The 21427-nt window shown below is 50.5% G+C and overlaps 1 protein-coding gene across 1 annotated transcript; it reads left to right on the forward strand.

Annotated features, from left to right (window-relative positions):
- Positions 1–480: 480 nt before the first annotated feature.
- On the forward strand, positions 481–1585 carry LOC123064911 (glycine-rich cell wall structural protein-like). Its single transcript, XM_044488304.1, has one exon. The coding sequence runs from the start codon at positions 584–586 to the stop codon at positions 1343–1345; it is 762 nt and encodes a 253-aa protein (XP_044344239.1). The 5' UTR covers positions 481–583; the 3' UTR covers positions 1346–1585.
- Positions 1586–21427: the final 19842 nt, after the last annotated feature.

The following is a 21427-nucleotide window of genomic DNA, read 5'->3' on the forward strand; positions in this document are numbered from 1 at the left end:
TTGTGGCCGGTTTGCGGAAATCCAGACTCGCGAACCCGTCCTCCAAAGTTTGCGGTATCACGTTGGATGGTTAAAAAAAAACGTTCGGACGCATCAATCTGGACGATTTGCGGACATTTTGTGACACGGCGTTGGAGATGCCTTTGGTTTAGCACATGCCCTCGAGCAGAACATATTCGCTAGCTGTCAGCACACCTGCAAGAAAAGTAAATCTGCACCCAGAAGATGAGCTTGAAAGGCCATGTGGAACTCAACTTTGCATGTACATGTCGACCAAAGTACGTGTGAATGGTTGCGTTAGTTTTTTCAAAAAGACCAGAGCAACACTTTAGAACATGACAGCAAATGAAATTGTTCCGTGCATTGAACAGCATTTTCTTGGCCATGCATGTGCTATACAGCTCACCTACAAACCACCTTTGCTTGAGGCCGGTTACTCAGTACAGCATTGATCAAGCAACATGATTTATTTATCATAACCGGATTATATATAAAGGCATGCAGCTACCAGCTACCCACTTACATCATCGATCGGTGTACACTACACATACAACAATTGCACCACCCTTCCCCGCAGTTCCTCATGGCCACTTCTTTTTCTTGCTTCCTTGCCATCTCAATTCTAGTAGTGTTCTTCTCACTCCCCCCGCCTACTGGTGCAAGGCTCCTGTATGCGGACAAGAACACCCTCAATGACAGCAAGTCTTTCTCCATCGGAGGTGGGAGAAGCAAGGGCGGTGGCCGAGGTTTCGGTGTGAGTATCAGCCATGGTGGGCACGACACCTCCATCGCCATAGGTGGCGGACTTGGAGGTGGAGCTACTACTAACCATGGCGGTGGCCCAAGCGTAGGTGGTGGAGCAGGTGCGGGCATTGGCATCAATATAGGGCATGGTGGCGTGGATGTTGGGATAGGCGGGGGTGGAGGTGGAGCAGCTAGCACCGGCGGGGTGCATGCAGGTGGTAGCGGTGGAGGTGGCATTGGAGTTCATATAGGGCGCCATGGTGGCGTGGATGTAGGGATAGGTGGAGGTGGAGGCGGGGCAGCTAGCACCGGCGGTGTGCATGCAGGTGGTGGCGGTAGAGGTGGCATCGGATTTCACATAGGCCATCGCGGGGTTACTATAAGCGCCGGTGGTGGGGGCGGTGGTGGCGCCGGTGTAGGTGGAAGTGGGGGAGGCGAAGGAGGTGGTAGCGGTGTTGGTCGTGCCGGCACTGTTGTGGGTGGTGGGGGAGGGTATGGCAGTGCAAACGGCGGTAACGGAAGCGGGGGAGGTACCGGAGTTGGGTCAGCTGGTGGAAGTGTAGGTGGTGGCTCTGGAAATGGTGGTGTAGTACATGGTTGATTGGTGTGTTAATTTGAGAACTACATATCCATACAACATACTTTAGTTTGCTAATGAAATACTCCCTCTGTAACTTTTTATAAGACATTTAATACAATATGGGTATGTATAGGAAACAATAAATATGCTAGTATTTTTATGTTTATTGTATGTCTAATATTATTGGTGTCACCTTCTAAATGAGCTGGAGTGCCTTGAATACGATGGTATTGTACTATGTGGTATCTTTTACCAATGGAACATGTAACGGGTCCACACTAATCAGATGGTGTCTTTTGTAAAGTTAGAGTGTCCGGTCACTGCCCACGGATGCGTCCGGACGCGTCTGCGGGCATTTGAGGGGTCATATTTGCCCTCTACGGTTGTAGATCAATAAACGGACACAGGCAAACACAATACTTTCACCAAAAGATCGGATGTCCAAACGACGACCAAAGTTCAAACGACGGACAACTTGAAACTACATCTAAAACTTGAAATTAAATTGAAGCAAAGCGGATCTTCACCACTTTCGGGCCGTCCCCTTCCCCTTCTGGTCGGCGGCGCTGCTGTAGCCGTTGGCGGTTTGTGGAGGATCGTCCGACTCGTCGAACAAGGAGCCGTCGTCGTCGTCGGAAGAGGAGGAGATGATGATGAGGCCCTTGAGGCGTCGGACGGCCCGGTCCTGCCGCCACTTCACCTTGGGCATCCGAGCCGCCTCCATCACCTTCTCCTTGGCCTCGCGCTCAGACTGCTTGATAGCTAGCCGGAGAGCCTTCGCATTCTTCCGGAGGAGCCGCCGAGCGTCTATCTCCGCCGTCGTAAGCGACCGGCGGTAGACCCAGGCGAGGAGCCGTCGTCGTTGTCGGAAGAGGAGGAGACGATGATGAGGCCCTTGAGGCGTCGGACAACCCGGTCCTGCTTCCACTTCACCTTGGGCATCCGAGCCGCCTCCATCACCTTCTCCTTGGCCTCGCGCTCAGACTGCTTGATAGCTAGCCGGAGAGCCTTCACATTCTTCCGGCGGAGCTGCCGAGCGTCTGTCTCCGCCGTCGTAAGCGACCGGCGGTAGACCCAGGCGAGGAGCCGCTCGTCCTCGTCGGGCTCCATGGGTAACCCGCGGCGGCTGCGGACAGAGCTCTTCGCCACGTCCCTCTCCCTTGCTCGCTGCCTCTCGCGACGGGCGGCTCACGCGTCTGACTCCGGCGTGCGTGTCTGGGCCGGCGCCGCAGGGGTGGGCACAAGAACCCACCGTTGTCCGCGTGGGGGAGCAGCAGCAGGCGGCGCAAGGGGACAACGTGGGGAGGCACGGACTGTGCAGCCCACACGGAGCCAAGCGTGGGCCGGAGGAGCCGGCGCCAGCTTCCTCGCTGCGCCGGCGGGGGAGAGGTGAGCCGATCCGGAACTGCCACCCGTGTCCACCTTGGATCTCTCGAGGACAATGCAGAGGGCTAGATCCTCGTCGGAGTCGAAGGAGGATCGACTGCCGGCGCTCGACATGGTGGCCACAGTCACCGGAGTGGTCAAAGTGATCGGAGTGGATCGAATCGGAGAAATTGGAGGGAAGAAGAAGAGACGGATCGAGAGTGGAGTGAGTTAGGGTTTTTGGATTGGGGATATTTGTGGGGACGAAGTGGGGTAGGGGTGCGCCGGACCGACGTGGCGGGCGTGCCCAGACGCCCCCATATTTGGGATGGATATGAGGGGTGTCAGACAGCCCGGGCGTTTGAGAGCCGTTTGAGGCACCCGACTGGGTAGGAAAAACGTGACTGGTCAGTGACCATGCGAGCCGTCTGGGCATTTGTGACCAGTATGAGGCGCCCGACTGTAGATGCTCTTAGATGAGTTTTATATATTACCCAAGACATGGTTTTTCTCAAGAGTACCCCAATTACATATCATATTTTTATAGAAGGCCAAAAGATTTCCATAACATAGCATAACTTTATGAGAAAGATTTCTCTAAACTTTATGGACATGTCTGGTTCGTGCTTCTGTAGCGTCACTTGATTAAATCGTTAAGGGATACCTGAATCATGTTTGCTTCGGTTCCTCTATAATCACGTTGATGCTCCTCATTTGTTCTCGTCATGTTGCCCCCGTCTTTGTCTTTGGGTTCATTTCGAATCGATCGATGCAAGCGGAAGTTTAGTAACGGAGGGAGTAGAAGAGAAAAGGGTATTTTGAATAAAAACTTCCTTCGTTTCATAATTTTTGTCATGGTTTTAGTTCAAAAAATAGAAGAGAAAAGGGTGCCAGCCAGCTGTAATGTGGACTTTGACAGGTCCCGAACCCAAACCAACGCATCAGACTTCACTTCACTGAGCCTGGTCATAGTGGGAGTAACTTAAAGAGTAACATAAATGCCACATAAGCAAAAATGATGAGGTGACAAGTAGTTAATGAGGAGAGAGACAAATAGAGTAGTAACAAGAGCATGGTTAATAGTATAGTCAGCCGTCAGCTATAAGCCAGTGCCATGTCATCTATAGCTCATCTTATAGCCAACATGTACAATAATAGATCAAAAAAGTGTACTATTTTTTTATTATGTGGCCCACCTTTCATTCTCACAAAGTGCCTAGGAGCACGTGCTAGAGCTGGCTCTTTACGAAGAGCCCGCTTACCTTCTCTCTCCTCTTCTCTTTCCTTCAACTAAGCAGAAATATACTAGTTTATTCCTTATAGCCCGCTGACTCAGCTCTATTATACTTGCTCTAATATGTTACCATCACATAGCATTTTTCAATGCAAAATGAGTCTACATAGTGATAAATGAAGACATCTATATTACTACACATATGACACTACCTACTATGAAGGTAGTAACATAGGCTACTAACTAAGTTACTCCCCACTATGACCAGCCTGACCCTCTCTCCAGTCTCCCAGAACACCCGAGCCGACCCACGTCTCCCTCTCCCTCTCCGTCCGCTGGATCCCCACCCGCCGCCGTAGCCGGTTCCCGATGGCCCAGAAGCGTGCCGCCCGGTGCGGCCGCAAACCCGCCGCTGGATCTGAGGATTCGGTGGAGCTAGGGCGCAACGGGGAGCCGGTGGAGCGCCGACCCGCGAAGAAACCCTCGCCGGAAGAGGCCGATGCCTCCCAGTCCGACCAAGTTCGGAATGGAGGGGAAGCGACGGATGAGGAGACCGCCGCTCGAGCGTTAGCGGCAATGGCGGCGGCAGGAGATGAGCCTCCAAAGGCGGCCAAGCCATCGGCGACACCGAGGCCCTCCGCCGCTGAACCCAGCGAAGAAGAAGACGGAGTTACCTCCCGCGGCCAGGAGGAGGTGGCAAAGAAGTTGTCTCCATCAGCCAAAAATACTGTTTCTCGGAAGGGAAACGAAGAGGAATCGACGAAGGCTCCGGGTCCAAATCCCCTGCCCAAGAGGAGGAAAAGGGCGTCGGGCAGCACCAGTAGGTCGCAGCAGCCAAAGGTACCGGCGCCTGCACAGCAACGGGAGAGTGAGCAGCTTATGGTTTCTTTTTTTTTCGAAAAGGGGGACTGACAAGCCCAAATCAAAGAAGATCAAGCGAGCACCAGCACAGGAAGGGACAAAAAAACAGGCCGAGGGGGTGCTAAACCTGTCCCAGACTGAGCAGTGCAACGTTCAGACTGTGGACAAGGACAAGCCCAAGTCAAAAAAAAATCAAGCGAGCACCGGCACAGGAAGGGGCAAAGAAACAGAAGATTCTCGTGGCGCTCGCTGATGACGACGTCAAACAGGCAGACGGAGAGCTCAACATGTCCCAGGGTGAGAAGTGCGACGGACAGACTATTGACAGGAGCTTTGAGGAAAAGTGTGCCATATATCCCCTAGTCGGGCAGGAGGTGAAGCGGCTCGCTGGAGAGCATCCTGGTCTCAAAAGCTCCTTCACTGAATTAGATGGCAAGATTGCGCTCTTGATGGAGAAGGAACTGAATAAAGTTGCATGGAAGGAACTGAAGATCCAGATTGAGATGGATACAAAGGTACAAGCACCGAAGGCAAGGGTGAGGAAAGAGCTTGTCAGTTTGCTGGCATTGGTTTCTAAGAAAGGATGAAGGTATGGGATATGATGTTCGTTACTTTCTCCCTGTTTTATTGTTTGGTTGATATAGTATATGTGGCCCGTGTGGGCATCAGCCCTTCCCCCTCAAATGTGGAAACCGATAGAACAACTGAACATACCTGTTGATCATATTATAAAATTCCAACAGTTTTAGGATTGACTTACAAAGAAGCGCCTAGGCGGGTGCTTAAGCGCGCCTAGCCTCTAGGGTCTAGGTGATAGCAAAACGCCTAGCATTTAATTGCGCTTAAGTGCGCACTTAGGTTAGAAAAGCACTAGGCGGTGGCAAAACGCACAATTAACGCTTAATGTTTTTTAACTATGGTTTTGGTTCCATCCGATCAACTGCCAGATGCTACTCTCTCCGAGGAATTAATTTGGGAGAATGAAAGGGGCCTCATTCACGAAAAAGGGTTTCCCTCCGCTTTGTATTACAAAGCAACCAACTTCGATACAGCCAACGTTAGGTGCTGGGGCGGAAGCAGCACAGTCACGCCCAAAAGAAATGAAAGAGAAAAGAAAAAAAAGAAACAAATGCGAACAAAGACGGATCAACGAAAACGATGAAGACCCACAACCGCTGCGCCCACCGGAGAATTCCACCACACTCCGAGCACTCCGGACCGCCGCATACCAAGAAACACCTTCAAGAAGGACAGCGACGTAGACGACGGTGCTGCCCGGACAAGTCCTAGGGTTTCCCCCGGTATGTAGAGGATTGCGGGGGAAGGGGCAAACCTGGCGTCCTTCAGGAAGGCACGATAGCGCCCACAGACGTCACCGCGTCGGTGCCGGACAAGCCGACACGGATTTCTCCGGACCACCAACCACCCACTACTCCAGACGATCCATCATGCGCCAACAAACACGCCGCCCACCAACATGCGCCACCACGGCCGTGCAGTCCCCATCGCCGTCTCACCGTGGCAAACGAAGCGAGACCGGCGGGAACAGAGAAGGCAACCAGGAACGAGGGGCGGCAACAACAGCAGCCACGCAGGAGGGGACAACCCCCACCGCCCGTGGCGGGAACCGACCGGACGTAGCAACGGGGCAAACCGGGCAACCGCGACCAAATCGACTGTGGGAAAGGGAAGGTGGAGAAGTGGCCCATGGCCACGGCCGGCGCTGTGCCGGCTCCAGCTCCCCCGCGAAACCATGTTTCGCCCCCGCGCCGAAGGCCCAGATAGGCCCGGCCGAGCCCGAGACGGGCTCGTGAAGCCCTCGTCGCCGCGCTGCAGTACACGAGCCGCCGTCGTTGCTACCCCCCGCACGAGTCGCCCCGCCGTCCGCCGGAGACGCCGCAGAGGAGTTCCGGCCAGGCCCGCCCAGACCCAGACGGGGCCCAAAAGGGCCCAGATCTGGGTCGGGAGGGCATCACCACCAGCCACTGCAATGCCCCACCGCCAAGCAGCAGCGCCGCCGCCACCTCGCCACCCGGCACCGCGCCACCCAAGGAGCCACGCCGCCGCCGAAGTACACCGCCGCCAGCCGCCAGCCACCCGAGCCGTGGCGCTGTGCAGGGGGAAGGGACGGGGCCGCCGCCGCCGGCACCACCCGAGCAAGGCCCGGTGGCCCAGGCCGGCGGCGGCGCCGCCGGGGGAGCAGTGGAGGGCTGGGAGGGAGCCCCCGGTCACCTCGCTCGGGGAGGCGACGCGGGGGTACGGTGGAGGGGGAGGGGGGAGGGGGGAGGGGGGAATGGAGGTGGACGGGGACGGGGTCCGCCAGTCATGAAAGGGGCCTCTAATCAACATATGTAGGATTTAACCTGATTTATTAAAATTTGCTCATGCTTCTTTATTACATTATAAATTAGGTTAATGTAAAGCTAGTATAATCTTTCTGAAGATATCTCAGGACTTGATTCGTATCAGAATTCCACCGATTCTATGTTAACATGGCATGGTCAAGTGGCATTTTAGTTTAGAGGGACTAAAGTTTTTCTCCATCTCTTCTTATTTCTCTCACTGACAGGCTGACACAATTAGACAAGGTCTAATTTCATAGTTTACCTCCTTGTTATGCTTGCATAGTCTATTGCTCACAGCTTTGCACTCTGTTTCCTTTGTCTAACAGCAGGTGATCAAGTTAGTGTTTTGGTGAAAGGGCCATGGAGCACTCACTGGCAGAGTCATTAGTGTTCACCGTTTGAATAGTCTAGATTAGTGGGTAAGGTAATTAGGGCGTAGTAAAACCTTTGGTTTCGGGATCTTGATGATGCGTAGAGCAGGAACTGCGACACAAAGTCATGCACTGATGGAGTGTTTTGTAGTTGTTGTCTTTTGCCCGCTGGTAATTTTTTTGGTGGCAGCGGTTGGTTGGTGAAAATGAAGTGGTAGGTAATGCCGTATTCTGGTAGTGTCATGTGTCTGTCGGAAAAGTTGACTAATTGATTAGTGGTTAATGTAGGATCATATACCTGCATACTTACAACATGTGTTCTGTGTCATGTGTCTGATCAATTATTTTTTGACCAAGTGTGCCTAATCTGATAGCACCGACCAGCCTATGCAAGCTGATCCACCGAAGCATGATCATGAATCGGAAAGGGGCATGATCTGTTGGCCGTGTCTGGTTTGAGTGCTTCCACCACCTCTGCACAATCAGACTCCAACTGAACTTTCCCCGTGGCCATGTACCGGTCAGCAAGATGCAGCAGTACCAGTCGAGGTGCCCAAGCCTTAGATTCCTCAGTTCTGATACAGTCAGGTATTCTGCATGCCATAGAAACTATCGCCATTCCGTCAGAGCCCTGGACTACCGTGTCAGAGCCCTTGGTTGTTTTTTACGCCAATGAATGCGTAGCTAAATTTTCTGAGGTACATTTGGTTTCCGGATCATGTCCCAGATTCCCCGCTCGCCAGTTCCTGCATTGGTGCTGCTCTCTGCCTTATCTCCATCTTGCTTTAGCTGTACCGCCAGTTTATATGCACTTGTGACAGCGAAGACCCAAGTTTTCTCGTGGTGCCAATCTATACAGTCATCTAACCCTGGTACACAAAATATCCGGTTTAGGGAAAAGCCTCCACGCTTGCATGACAAAAAGTGCTTGATTGAAGAGGTGCATGTGTCTATAGCCAATTTGTCCTGCGCCTTTTGCCTTGATCATGTTATTCCAGGCCATCAAGTGGACTTTTCACTGCCTGGATTCATCACCCGACAAGAAGTCCCTAACTAGTTTCACATTTCTAGCAGAAGCCTGTGACATCTTGAACACCCTCATAACATATGTAGGCAGGGTTTAAGCGATGTATTTGATGGAAATTTCTTTGCAACTTGAGACATGTATTTCTTCGGACCAGTTTGTGAGCCTCTTCTCAAACCTTTGCATTATCGCTTCGAACTGGTTTTCCTTCAGTCTCCCTTGAGGGGTTGGTCGCCCCAGGTATTTGTCTTCGAAAGTAGCATTTTGCACACCCGGAGCATATTTAATACCGTTGTAGACCTCCCATGGACAGTACTCATTGAAGAGGATCGAACATTTGTTCACTAAGGAGCTGGCCAGTACGACGCTGAAACAAAGAGATGGCCCGACACACAATGGTTGTTTGCTCGACTCACCAGTCCTAATAATTTATACATCAAATATACAAATCCAACAACTTCACACTGCATGACCTTCGCTATTGTATTTATGATTTATTTAGCATTAGTTGTTGTCGTCTCTACTACAAAGTCTTCAACATTAGTTGCCATCATTTTCTTTACAGCCATTGCCTGTTAACATGACTTGTTATTGGTAATATACACCGCAAGAAAAGTATTGCAGAAAAATGGCCAGCCTGGACCCTTCTATCTCAGGCTTGATCTATAAAATCGCTCGGATTAATACAATATAAGAACAGTGGAACAACCTCATATTAACCGGAATAATTTGAAACTCCCTGTTTCTAGGATAGATATGCCATTCTACCTTAGTTTTTTCTTGAACAATCATTCTACCTTTCTTAGACATATCAACAACTTAATGCCTACATCAAACCTGCAGAAATGGATCTTAGCGCATAGGTTGCTACAAGTCATAATAAATATTGTAATATATTGAACCTTCCAAATGCCATGTCAGATTTTATTCGGACATCTATCACATGACTTAGCAAAATTGCTTGACATGGAAGGCAGTGAACAATGCTCTGTTTCAATAACTACTGACAATTGATTTTAAAGAGATTGTAGAATAATAGATTCTCTAGAAATGCAACTAAGTGGAACACCCTATATGATGCACTAACATAGGAAAGCTAACACACAAGCAAACAAGCTAGCAAGTAATAGCACAAATTAAAGCAAAGGAGTGAGATAACCAAAGCGATGAAGAAGGATTTATCATGAAATTCACGTTCTTGGCAAGAATTCTAGTACCTGTTGGAAAGGTGGAGGCCTGCAAAATCCCTCATCGACAATTGACATCTCATGCTTGTTCTCCGAGAGCCTCAGCCAACAAATGCTCGAGCTCCCTCCACTAGTGGTAGTTCATGGGCGAACTCCAAAACCTCACAAACTTACCTGGATCACATATCTACAAATTGGAAGTTTATGATGACGCCAGCCGAGGGTTTCACAAACCCAAAAGTAACAAGTAGCAAAGAGAACTTGGGAGGATCCAAGATTGGCTTGGTAGAATCACAAATCTGGGGTTCCTCTTTCTTTTTCTCTTAAGATAAGAAATCAAACTTTGGTTGATTAGAGAGGAAAGAATTAAATCTTGAAGGCGACAACGATGGTCTGGATATGTCAGATCTGGTAGACACATCCCACTTGGGGAAGAAGGGGGGAGGAGGGGGGGGGGGGGGGTGTACATACATGTCTACTAGAATATGCCCGTTACTCAGCTTTTCAGGCAAACCTAGAGTTTCCGAGGCAGTTCAGAACTCCCGAGATCCATCCGAGAAATACTCCAGATTATTCAGTGCAATTCTAGACAATCCTGAAGCCTAGCCTAGATCATGTCGAGAGGGTCTGGGCCAAAAATGCTAGTAACAAGCACATTATAGTGGACACTTTATTTTTGGCTTCTGCATGAGTGTTTGTTGATAGGATTTATTTTAAGCATGAATCCTCACTCATTCCTCGTGCGACCCATCTTAATGTGAGTGGCCATAGTGACTCACATAATGCATAGAGAGAAGTGTAAATCAAATAGACACCATCCCTTTATCCTTTTTACTATGGGTGGTCTCCGAGCATCGTTGTTTCCCTTTTTGAATGGGGTCAAAACTATTCATATTCTCAATTTAACCATTGGCCCATCATATATCATTATCATTAAAACCCACTTAGGGGCTAATTGTTCTTTCAACAACAAAACACCCATACACAAGCATAATAAAGGAGAGGAGTTTGGTGTTGATTGGTGGCTCCTTGTTAGTGTTCACGAATCTTGTCCATGAAGGCTCAAACATAGTTGGATTCTGCCACACTCAGATCACTTTATTTTGGTTAGTTGGTCTGGAGATTAGTTGATTTGACATTTAGATTAGAGAGTGGTTTGGTCACATCTGTTTGTTGGGAACTCAAAGGTGTGCTGTCTTGGAATATTGTACATAACAGGGTCAAATATGGTCAGATTGTAATGAAATTTAGATAGAACATTGAAGACTCTCCGTACTAGGATCTATAAGTTCCAAACATTCTGTGCTAACGTTTTAAGGACAGTCATCTTAAAACCAAATAGGACAAAACAGTGGTTCATTTGTTTAGCAGATTTTAGCTTCCTCTTGTTTGTTCATGTTAAGAGTTGGTGGTGGTAGTGTCAGTGACAAGTTATAACTTGTTGTTGTTGTTATGACCCTCTAGAGGTTATAGAGAAGACTCTTGTATCTGTTTTGCTAATAGTGAAAGTTGGAGTTGGCCTGGTGGTCTGTGCTTTTTACTCACCTTGAGGTTTTGCTTTTTTATCTTCTCTTGTGCACACTGCTTTCTGTCCGACAGAGTCGGCATCTTTGAACACGTTCGTTTTTCAATTTGCGCCAAACTTAACTTGTGAAAGTGATCTGCTGCAAATGAAGGAGGCTGGCAATCTTAGCCCCAAGGAGTAGAGTCGAATTGGGGAATTGAACATATAAAGGATGAAGGAGTTGCTAGACACAACGGTGGCTCGAGCGCACCGCACCACGCGAGGGGATAAAACCACGGCACCGCGCTGCACTTGGGAAAGAAAACAGCGAGGGCGCACCGCACCACTCTAGGGCTTTCTCCTTCATCCCCGTTCCCTCGTCTCAACCGGCAGCCACTCCATCTCCATCCCCTCCCCTCTCTCGCCGCTGCCTTGCTCCCGCTCCCGCTCTCCCTCCCCGCCGTTGTGACGACTGAACCTTGGAAGGGGATCGATCGCACGGAGAATTTGGGATGAGGAGAGCAGACGGTGAAGCAAGGTAGGAGAAGGGGATTGAGATTCAGAACGAGAGAGTTCAATTCCTCGCTGACAAATACAACGTAGCAGGAGACTTAAGTAGTACCTTACACACGCTTGGCCATAGGCGGCCCAAGACGCCCATTGGGCTCAGCCCAGTTACCCTTCTCCCTATTTAGTCCACTGTTACACAGGAGCAGGCGTGACAATTTCCCCCTCTTGAGCGAGAGCGTCATCGGTCCAGCACGGTGCACCAGGGTAGCGCTGACGGAGCACCGTGTAATCCTCCCATGTAGCCGAGTCTGGTGAGAGTGAAGACCATAGAACCCGGACCTGCACAATGTAAGAATTACCTTTCTTGACCATACGGCGATCCAAAATGACTTCCGGTTGGAGCGGGGCAGCCGTGAGATCTGGTGTGCAGGGCAGCTCTGAGAAGACCGGTGTGTAATCCGGTGTAAATGGCTTCAACTGGGAGACATGAAACACGTTGTGTATTCTGCTATCCGGAGGTAATGCCAACTTGTATGCCATGGCGCCGATGCGTTGCTCCACTGTGAATGGTCCAAAGAATTTGTATGCCAGCTTGGGACATGGATGATTGGCCACTGTGGATTGAGCGTAAGGTTGAAGCTTGAGTAGTACCTGAGCTCCCACATCGAATGCTCGCTCAGTCCTATGCTTGTCTACCTTTTGTTTGCACCTATTCTGAGCACGAGTTAGTTGTGTGCGTAGTCTGTCATTGTGTTTGGCCCAATCCAAATCAGCATCAGCATTTTTAGGAAGGTGTGTTGCGATTGTAGGCAAGCCTCCCAAATTAGGTTCTTGTCCATACAGAGCCTTGAAAGGAGATGTATTGAGTGAGGAGTGATGGGTAGTGTTATACCAGAATTCAGCCATGGGGAGCCATTTGCGCCATTGCTTGGGTGTATCATGCACAACACAACGGAGGTACATTTCGAGGCACTGGTTGACACGCTCACTTTGGTCGTCGGTGTGCGAGTGATAGGCGGTTGAGTAGCTGAGTTTGGTCCCGGCGGCCTCTAGCAGAGCACGCCACATTGCACTGGTAAAAATACAGTCACGATCAGAGACAATCGAGTGTGGCACCCCATGTAACTTGATGATGTTGTCCCAGAATGCTCTTGCCACAGTAGCTGCAGTGAAGGGATGGCGGAGTGGAACAAAGTGAGCATACTTAGTGAAGCGGTCCACTACCACCATAATCACTTCGTACCCTTTGGATGATGGTAAACCTTCGACAAAGTCCATGGTGAGATCATGCTAAGGTTCTGTTGGTATGGGAAGTGGCTGTAATAAGCCTGATGTCTTCAGGTGTTCATGTTTTGCATGCCGACAAACGGAACATTGGCGCATGAAATCTTCGACTGCAGCTTTGAGACCCTTCCAAGCAAACAGTTTCTTGATGCGCTGATAGGTTGCAGTAACACCAGAATGGCCACCAATTGCACTGGCATGAAATGCACTGGTCAACTTAGTCTGTAGTGCGGTGTTGGCACCTATCCAAAGCTTGCCGTGACAACGAATCACTCCTTGTCGCAGTTCATACCCCTGATCATCTGGATTGTTCAATGCCAAACGTTGGAGCAAATCTTGACTGTCCATGTCAGTTTCGTAGGAATTTGCAACTTCTTGAAGCCAGTGTGGTTGGCAAACCGTCAAAGCATCTACTGAGAGCAGGTGACCGACTCGGGATAGCGCATCCGCCGCGCCATTGTCCGGGCCACGCCTATATTTGAATGAAAACTGAAGCCCCACCATTTTAGACATCGCCTTGTGTTGGAGCTCTGTTTCAAGCTGTTGATCATCGAGGTGACACAAGCTTTTGTGATCAGTGACAATGACGAATGGGGCGAGCTGGAGATATGGACGCCACTTCTCCACGGCCATCATCACAGTGAGAAATTCTTTCTCGTAGATGGAGAGACGTTGATTGCGAACACCCAGGGCTTTGCTAAGATAAGCAACTGGGTGACTATCCTGTACTAAGACTGCTCCTATGCCTGTGTCACACGCATCGGTCTCGATCCAGAACGGGCAATTGAAATCAGGAAGGGCCAACACCGGTGTGTTCACCATCGCCTCCTTGAGCAGATCAAACGCTGTTTGAGCTTGTTCAGACCAATTGAAACCCTTCTTAGTGAGGAGTTGAGTAAGCGGCTTCGCGAGAATGCCATATCGAGGCACAAATTTGCGGTAATAACCTGTAAGTCCGAGAAACCCGCGCAGCTCTGTTGCATTTGTTGGTCGTGGCCACGCTTTCATGGCCCTTGTCTTGCTTGCATCTGTCGCGACTCCCTCACGAGAAATCACATGTCCCAAATACTCGACACTTGGTTGGGCAAACGAGCATTTGGACTGCTTCGCATACAGTTGATGCTTGCGCAGAGTGGCAAAGACTATGCACAAATCCTCATGCTCTTCCAGGGAAGGACTGAAGACCAAAATGTCATCCAAGAAGGTGATGACGAACTTGCGATTCGGACCCGAGAAAACAGAATTTATGACACACTGAAATGTGGGTGGTCCATTTGTAACACCGAATGGCATGACCCGGAATTGGTAGTGGCCATGGTGGGGTTTAAAGGCCGTCTTCTCTTCATCGCCTTCTCTCATCCGTATTTGATGATAGCCCGCACGCAAATCGATTTTGGAGAAGAGCGTGGCGCCTGCCAGTTCATCCAATAATTCATCGATGGCAGGAAGAGGGAATTTGTTCTTTATCGTCACTTGATTCAAACGCCTGTAATCCACGCAAAAGTGCCAAGTGCTGTCTTTCTTTTTAACAAGCAGTACTGGGGCGGCGAACGGGCTCATGTTGTGTGTAATCACTCCAGTTTTTAACATCTCACTAACCTGTCGCTCTATTTCATCTTTCTGCAATGGCGAGTATCGGTACGGGCGGCAATTCACTGGTGCGGCCCCTGGCTCTAGGGTAATGGCATGATCATACTGTCGGTGCGGGGGCAGCTGAGTTGGTTCTTCGAAAATGTCACTAAACTCTGTCAGAATTTTCTGAATTGTTGAGGAATTGGTTGTCCAGAGTCTGAACTTGGTTGGGTCAGTTGAATTTCAAGAAGTGCTGCTCCCCAAATCTCGTTGGAATCATGCATTTGCCACAAGGTAGCCGCATCCATCGCACTGAGAGCTGGCTGACCATCTGATCGCACTCCTGTCAGATGCACTGTCTTGCCTTCGTCTTCAAATTGCATAGTTTTTAGTTGCCAGTCACACTGCATCGGACTGTGTTGGGCTAACCAATCCACACCCAACACTGCATCATAAACTCCTAATTCTAACACACGCATATCTGTAGTGAATTGATGCTCTTGGACACACCACTGCAGCCGGGGCACCATGGCCGTGCAATTCAATCTCTGACCATTAGCGACGCGCACTGATATTGGAGAGATGTTAGTGGTTGCTGCACCAATTCGAGCTGCAAAAGTAGCATTGACGAAGCTATGAGTGCTTCCAGAATCCACTAGCAACAACATGGTTTGATTGCCCACCGTGGCACGGAGACGAATGGTTTCCGCAGTTTCAGTTCCTTCGACAGCATGTGCAGAGAGCAGATAACACTCGGGGTTCCCAGCTCCATCCGGTTCGTCCAACAATTGCAAAGCTCTGACAGCTTCATCGGATAGCACCTCCCCATGATCACCCACTTCTATTGTAAGCAGCTGTGACGCCCCCGATTCAATCGTACACTAATCATGCACGCAAACGTGTACGATCAAGATCAGGGACTCACGGGAAGATATCACAACACAACTCTAAAACATAAATAAGTCATACAAGCATCATAATACAAGCCAGGGGCCTCGAGGGCTCGAATACAAGTGCTCGATCATAGACGAGTCAGCGGAAGCAACAATATCTGAGTACAGACATAAGTTAAACAAGTTTGCCTTAAGAAGGCTAGCACAAACTGGGATACAGATCGAAAGAGGCGCAGGCCTCCTGCCTGGGATCCTCCTAACTACTCTTGGTCGTCGTCAGCGGCCTGCACGTAGTAGTAGGCACCTCCGGCGTAGTAGGGGTCGTCGTCGACGGTGGCGTCTGGCTCCTGGACTCCAGCATCTGGTTGCGACAACCAGAAAGAAAGGAAAGGGGAAAAAAAAGGGGGGGAGAAAGCAACCGCGAGTACTCATCCAAAGTACTCGCAAGCAATGAACTACACTACATATGCATGGGTATATGTGTAAGGAGGCCATATCAGTGGACTGAACTGCAGAATGCCAGAATAAGAGGGGGATAGCTAATCCTGTCGAAGACTACGCTTCTGGCAGCCTCCGTCTTGCAGCATGTAGAAGAGAGTAGATTGAAGTCCTCCAAGTAGCATCTCCAAGTAGCAACTTCAAGTAACATCTCCAGTAGCATCGCATAGCATAAACCTACCCGGCGATCCTCCCCTCGTCGCCCTGTGGAAAAGCGATCACCGGGTTGTCTGTGGAACTTGGAAGGGTGTGTTTTATTAAGTATCCGGTTCTAGTTGTCATAAGGTAAAGGTACAACTCCAAGTCGTCCTATTACCGAAGATCACGGCTATTCGAATAGATTAACTTCCCTGCAGGGGTGCACCAACTTACCCAACACGCTTGATCCTATTTGGCCGGACACACTTTCCTGGGTCATGCCCGGCCTCGGAAGATCAACACGTCGCAGCCCCACCTAGGCAAAACAGAGAGGCCAGCACGCCGGTCTAAACCTAAGCGCACAGGGGTCTGGGCCCATCGCCCATAGCACACCTGCACGTTGCGAGGGCGGCCGGAAGCAGACCTAGCCTAGCAGGCGTTCCAGTCCAATCCGGCGCGCGCCGCTTCGTCGCTGACGTCTGAAGTGCTTCGGCTGATACCACGACGCCGGGATACCCATAACTACTCCCACGTAGATGGTTAGTGCGTATAGGCTCGTAGCCAACTCAGATCAAATACCAAGATCTCGTTAAGCGTGTTAAATATCCGCGAACGCCAAACAGGGCCAGGCCCACCTCTCTCCTAGGCGGTCTCAACCTGCCCTGTCGCTCCACCACAAAGATCCACTCGCGGGTGCTCCACCAGCCGACCCGACTTTAGTCACCATCTGTATAGTATGTATGTATGTAAAGTATATACCCGTGATCACCTCCCGAGTGATCACGGCCCGATAGAATAGCACGGCTGACGGACAAGAATGTAGGGCCACAGATGGAAATACTAGCACCCTATACTAAGCATATATGATTGTAGGTAAAGGTATCAACAGTAGTAACAAGGACAGGCTATGCAGCAGTATAGGATTAACTAAAAGCAGTAACAGGCTACACTACTCTAATGCAAGCAGTATAGAGAAGAGTAGGCGATATCTGGTGATCAAAGGGGGGGCTTGCCTGGTTGCTCTGGCAAGAGAGAGGGGTCGTCAACTCCGTAGTCGAACTGGGCAGCAGCAGTGTCGGTCTCGTAGTCTACCGGAGAGAAGAGGGGGAAGAAACAATGAATACCATGTAAACAGATGCATATCGATGCATGACAAGACAAGTAACGATGCTAGGCGTGCCCTAGCGTGGTATGAGGTGGTACCAGTTAAGGGGGGAAACATCCGGGAAAATATCCCAGGTGTTTCGTGTTTTCGGGCAGAGGAGCCGGAGGGGGAAAGTTGCGGGTTCGATAGGTTAGGGGTGTGTGGCGGACGAACGAACTGCGTATCCGGATTCGTCTCGTCGTTCTGAGCAACTTTCATGTATAAATTATTTTCATCCGAGCTACGGATTATTTTATATTAATTTTTAAAGTTTTAATTCATTTTCTAGAAATTACTGGATTTAATTTAATTCGAAATTATAACAGTAATTATTTTTGCCTCCTAGTGTTACTCTAGCCTATGAGTATGCCAGTGGGGCCAGCGGGGTGGGTTGACCTAATCAAAGATTGAGTAGTCAAAAGATGAATAGTGTAGGCTGGTCCCATATGCCATTGTCTCAAATGATAATAAAGCAACTCACTAATTTAATCAAGGGGGAGTCCCACATGTCATCTACTAGTAGATAACCTAACTACTAATTAATCCTAAACTAATTGGACATGGCTGGAAATTAGTCACGGCCGGCCACACACACAGAATACACATACGCACACACACGGAACACATAGCTAGGGGTTACTTCTGTTCCCTGTTAACACAACAAAGCATTTTGCAATTTTCATAGGATTTAATCCAGGCATCGAAAGGATTTGGTCCAGTGGGATAAAATGGAGTTTGTCATGTGTACTTTCTACTCATATTATTTTTACTCATGTTAGCACTTGATGAGTTGTTGTTTAGGGGCTGTCCAGAGAGCTAAATAGCATAGCAGCGCAAAAGCTAGCTACTACTACAGTAACTGAATGTTACTGTAGCAGAGCAGCATCATAGTAGCAACCAGCGGCGGCAGTAGTAGTAAGCAGCAGCAGATTCAGCAGAGCAGCAGCGGTGCGTGAGCAGCAAGCACGCATCAGCAGAGAAGGCACGGGGCTAGGCGAAGGCACGCAACGGCAGCGGCCGCAAGCAGCGTGCGGGCCGGTGGGCGCGTGGCCGCGGTGCTATGCGACCATGGCGCGCGGGCGCGAGGCAGGGGAGCGGCTGGACGGCAGCAGGCGGGGCGGGCATTCATGGGTGCCGCAGGGGCGCGGACGGATGCAGCAAGGGCTCGGGGGAGCGTGGCCAGGAGCGCGGAGTGCGAAGCTCCGGACGTGACGGCCTAGCACGGGTGGGGACTCCTACGGCGAGGGATTCGAAGGGGAAAGGCGGGGAATCGGCAGAAGGGCTCACCGCGGAGGCACACGGAGGCCCGGCGAGTGACTAGGAGCAGCAGGGGATGCTCAAATCGAGGAAGATTGCCGGCGACTGGAGGTTGAAGACGATCCCGATCCGGTCGAAGCAAAGGCACCTAACTCCAACGGGTGGCACAAGAAGACGAGGAGGGCGATGGCGAAGCTCGTGAACACGTCGGCGAGGCGAAGGGGGCTCGGTGGCCGCGTGGGCGTGCTCGACAAGGCCCAGGGAGGGCGTTGGCCATGGCCACGATGGAGCGACGGCGGTGGCAGCGCTCGATGGATCTGGAGGAGGGGGAAGGGAGAGGAGTGGGGGGCGAGTGGAGCAGAGCAGGCAAGTGGGAGGCGAGGGGGCCGAGGCGTCGGAGAGCTGGCGGCCTTATCCTCCTCCCAGCGTCGCCGACGAGGCGGTCGGGTGGGAGCGCGTCCAGGCGCCCGGTCGGAGGAGCAGTGAGAGGAGGGGATCGACCGCGGGTGTGTGTGTGGGGGGGGGTGGGCTGGGCCGGCTCTAGTGGCTTGGGTCCAGTGAACAGGGGGCTTGTTTACCTTTTAAAAAAATCCTTTTACCTTTTGTTTACTTTTCTTTTACTGTCTATTAGTTTCCTATTTTGTTTACTAATTATTTTATTTTTATAAAATATAAAAATAGTACCTAAACTAGCATTACCAAATATACCACTGCCAATATTATTTTGGCATTTAATTAAAATAGTTTGTAACCTTATAACTTGAAAAGGTATTTAATTAATTGTTCAAGTTGTTGTTTTAGTTAATTTGGAGCATTTAAATATTTTATAAAAATGTGGTTTCTCCACCATTACTACTTACGATTTATTTGACACAACCTGAACATTTTAGTTTTAGTTTCTGAAAACTTTTGTTGTTTGCCTTTAATTCAATTTTGAAGTTGGATCGGTTTCGAACTAACGCGAGGTTAGCAACAGTAATCGTGTGACGTGGCACCATTAACGTGCGATTACTGTAGCCTAATTATCCGGGCGTCACAGCAGCTGAGCTGACCGTTTGCACTGATGCTCTCTTGAGTATTTGTCCCCACATCTGAAACAAAGACCATGCTGTCTCCTGTAGTCACGAAGTTGGTGTTCGCGACTGAAATCGTCAGCAGCCGATTTGGGTGACGAACATCACGTGCTGGAGGTATTGCTGCAACGGGCAAGACAGGTGCTGGAGGGGGACGCCCGAGTGCTGGCAAGGTACTTGGAACAGGCAGTGGCCGTCCTGCAGACACCGGACGAAAACGAGGACGCTGAATCTCAAGTTCCTCCTCCTGAATTCGAGCAAAGACCGTCGCTCTTGTGATGCTGGTAGGCGCCTGAAGACGGACTGCTGCTCGGAGCTCATCCTTTAGGCCCAACAGGAATTGGGTGACAAAAAATTTAGAGCTGAGAGAGGCATCCAACGCTAGCAAATTATACATGTGGACTTCAAACTGTTGTCTATATTCTGCCACTGTCCCTGTTTGCCGAAGCTGCAGTAGGTTGTGCATTGTGGACTCGAATTCTTCAGGACCAAATTCCTCCACAATTGCAAAGGAAACATTTCCCATGTAATTTCCGTATGCATCTGACGAAACGCTCTAAGCCAGAGAGCGGCATGGCCATCGACGTAGAGCGCAGCAGTCGCCACCCAGTTGTGCGGCGGCACCCTGTATAGCTCAAAATAAGCTAAACAACGATCCAACCAAACACGCGGTGCCTCACCATCGAACCGAGGGAACTGATGCTTGGGAGGACGGGCATAGTACTCATCGCGCCCGACTGGCTGCGGTCGCGCTCCTGCAGGCAATCTGATCGGCGAGACGAGGAAGCAGAGGCGGCCCTTCGTTGGTAAGCCGCGTGAACGGAGCCGTGCCGATGATGACTTGAGGAATTGGCACGGCGCTCGGAGGCGGTGTGGGACGGAGCTCCGGTGGTGTCGGGGCCTCCCGTGTTACCCTTGGGCGTGGCGCAGGGGCGGAGGGATCATCGACTTGCGAGCCTGTCGACGGAGCCGACGAAGCCGACGGAGACGCAACCTTGCGCACATCATCGATCTCTGCCTGGGTGAGCCCGATCTGCTTCTAAAAGCTTTGTAGCTCCTGTGAGACTTGAGTGTTGAATGTTGTCTGCGCCTCCGCCCGCTTGTCCGCGAGCACTTTTTCCTCGTCAAATCTGGAGAGGAGCGTCTCCATCAGGGCGGTAAGGTTGCTGGTCTGCTCCCCCATGGCGGCTAGTAGTTGTCGCGTCTGCACAGAAGGTTTGGAAGGCGCCGTGGCTCTCGCCCCGAGCAGATCGAACCCCGCGTAGGATTTCGCGCGACCTGACCGGAGTGAAATCGCACCTACGGCGGTGGATATTACCGATCCGGCCAAGGGAGTATGGGAGTCGTGGTGGGGGAAAAAATCCGGCGAATTGAAGGCTCTGATTACCAATTGTGACGACCGAACCTTGGAAGGGGATCGATTGCACAGAGAATTTGGGATGAGGAGAGCAGACGGTGAAGCAAGGTAGGAGAAGGGGATTGAGATTCAGAACGAGAGAGTTCAATTCCTCGCTGACAAATACAACATAGCAGGAGACTTAAGTAGTACCTTACACACGCTTGGCCACAGGCGGCCCAAGACGCCCATTGGGCTCAGCCCAGTTACCCTTCATCCTATTTAGTCCACTGCTACACAGGAGCAGGTGTGACAGCCGCCCGCTTCGCCTACTCCGGAGGAGTTAATTGCATGAAAGTACCACAATTGAAGCATTACATGTAGATTGGTACCATTTTTGGTAATTTTTACATGTCAGTACCAAGTTTGAGGCTAACCGTTACAAGAAGGTCTAAACTGTGTATAAACGTGTATTGACGGTGTATCTGACCAGAGGGGCCCGTCCGT

The sequence above is a fragment of the Triticum aestivum genome, chromosome 3B (assembly GCF_018294505.1).
Source record: "Triticum aestivum cultivar Chinese Spring chromosome 3B, IWGSC CS RefSeq v2.1, whole genome shotgun sequence".
Taxonomy (NCBI): domain Eukaryota; kingdom Viridiplantae; phylum Streptophyta; class Magnoliopsida; order Poales; family Poaceae; genus Triticum; species Triticum aestivum.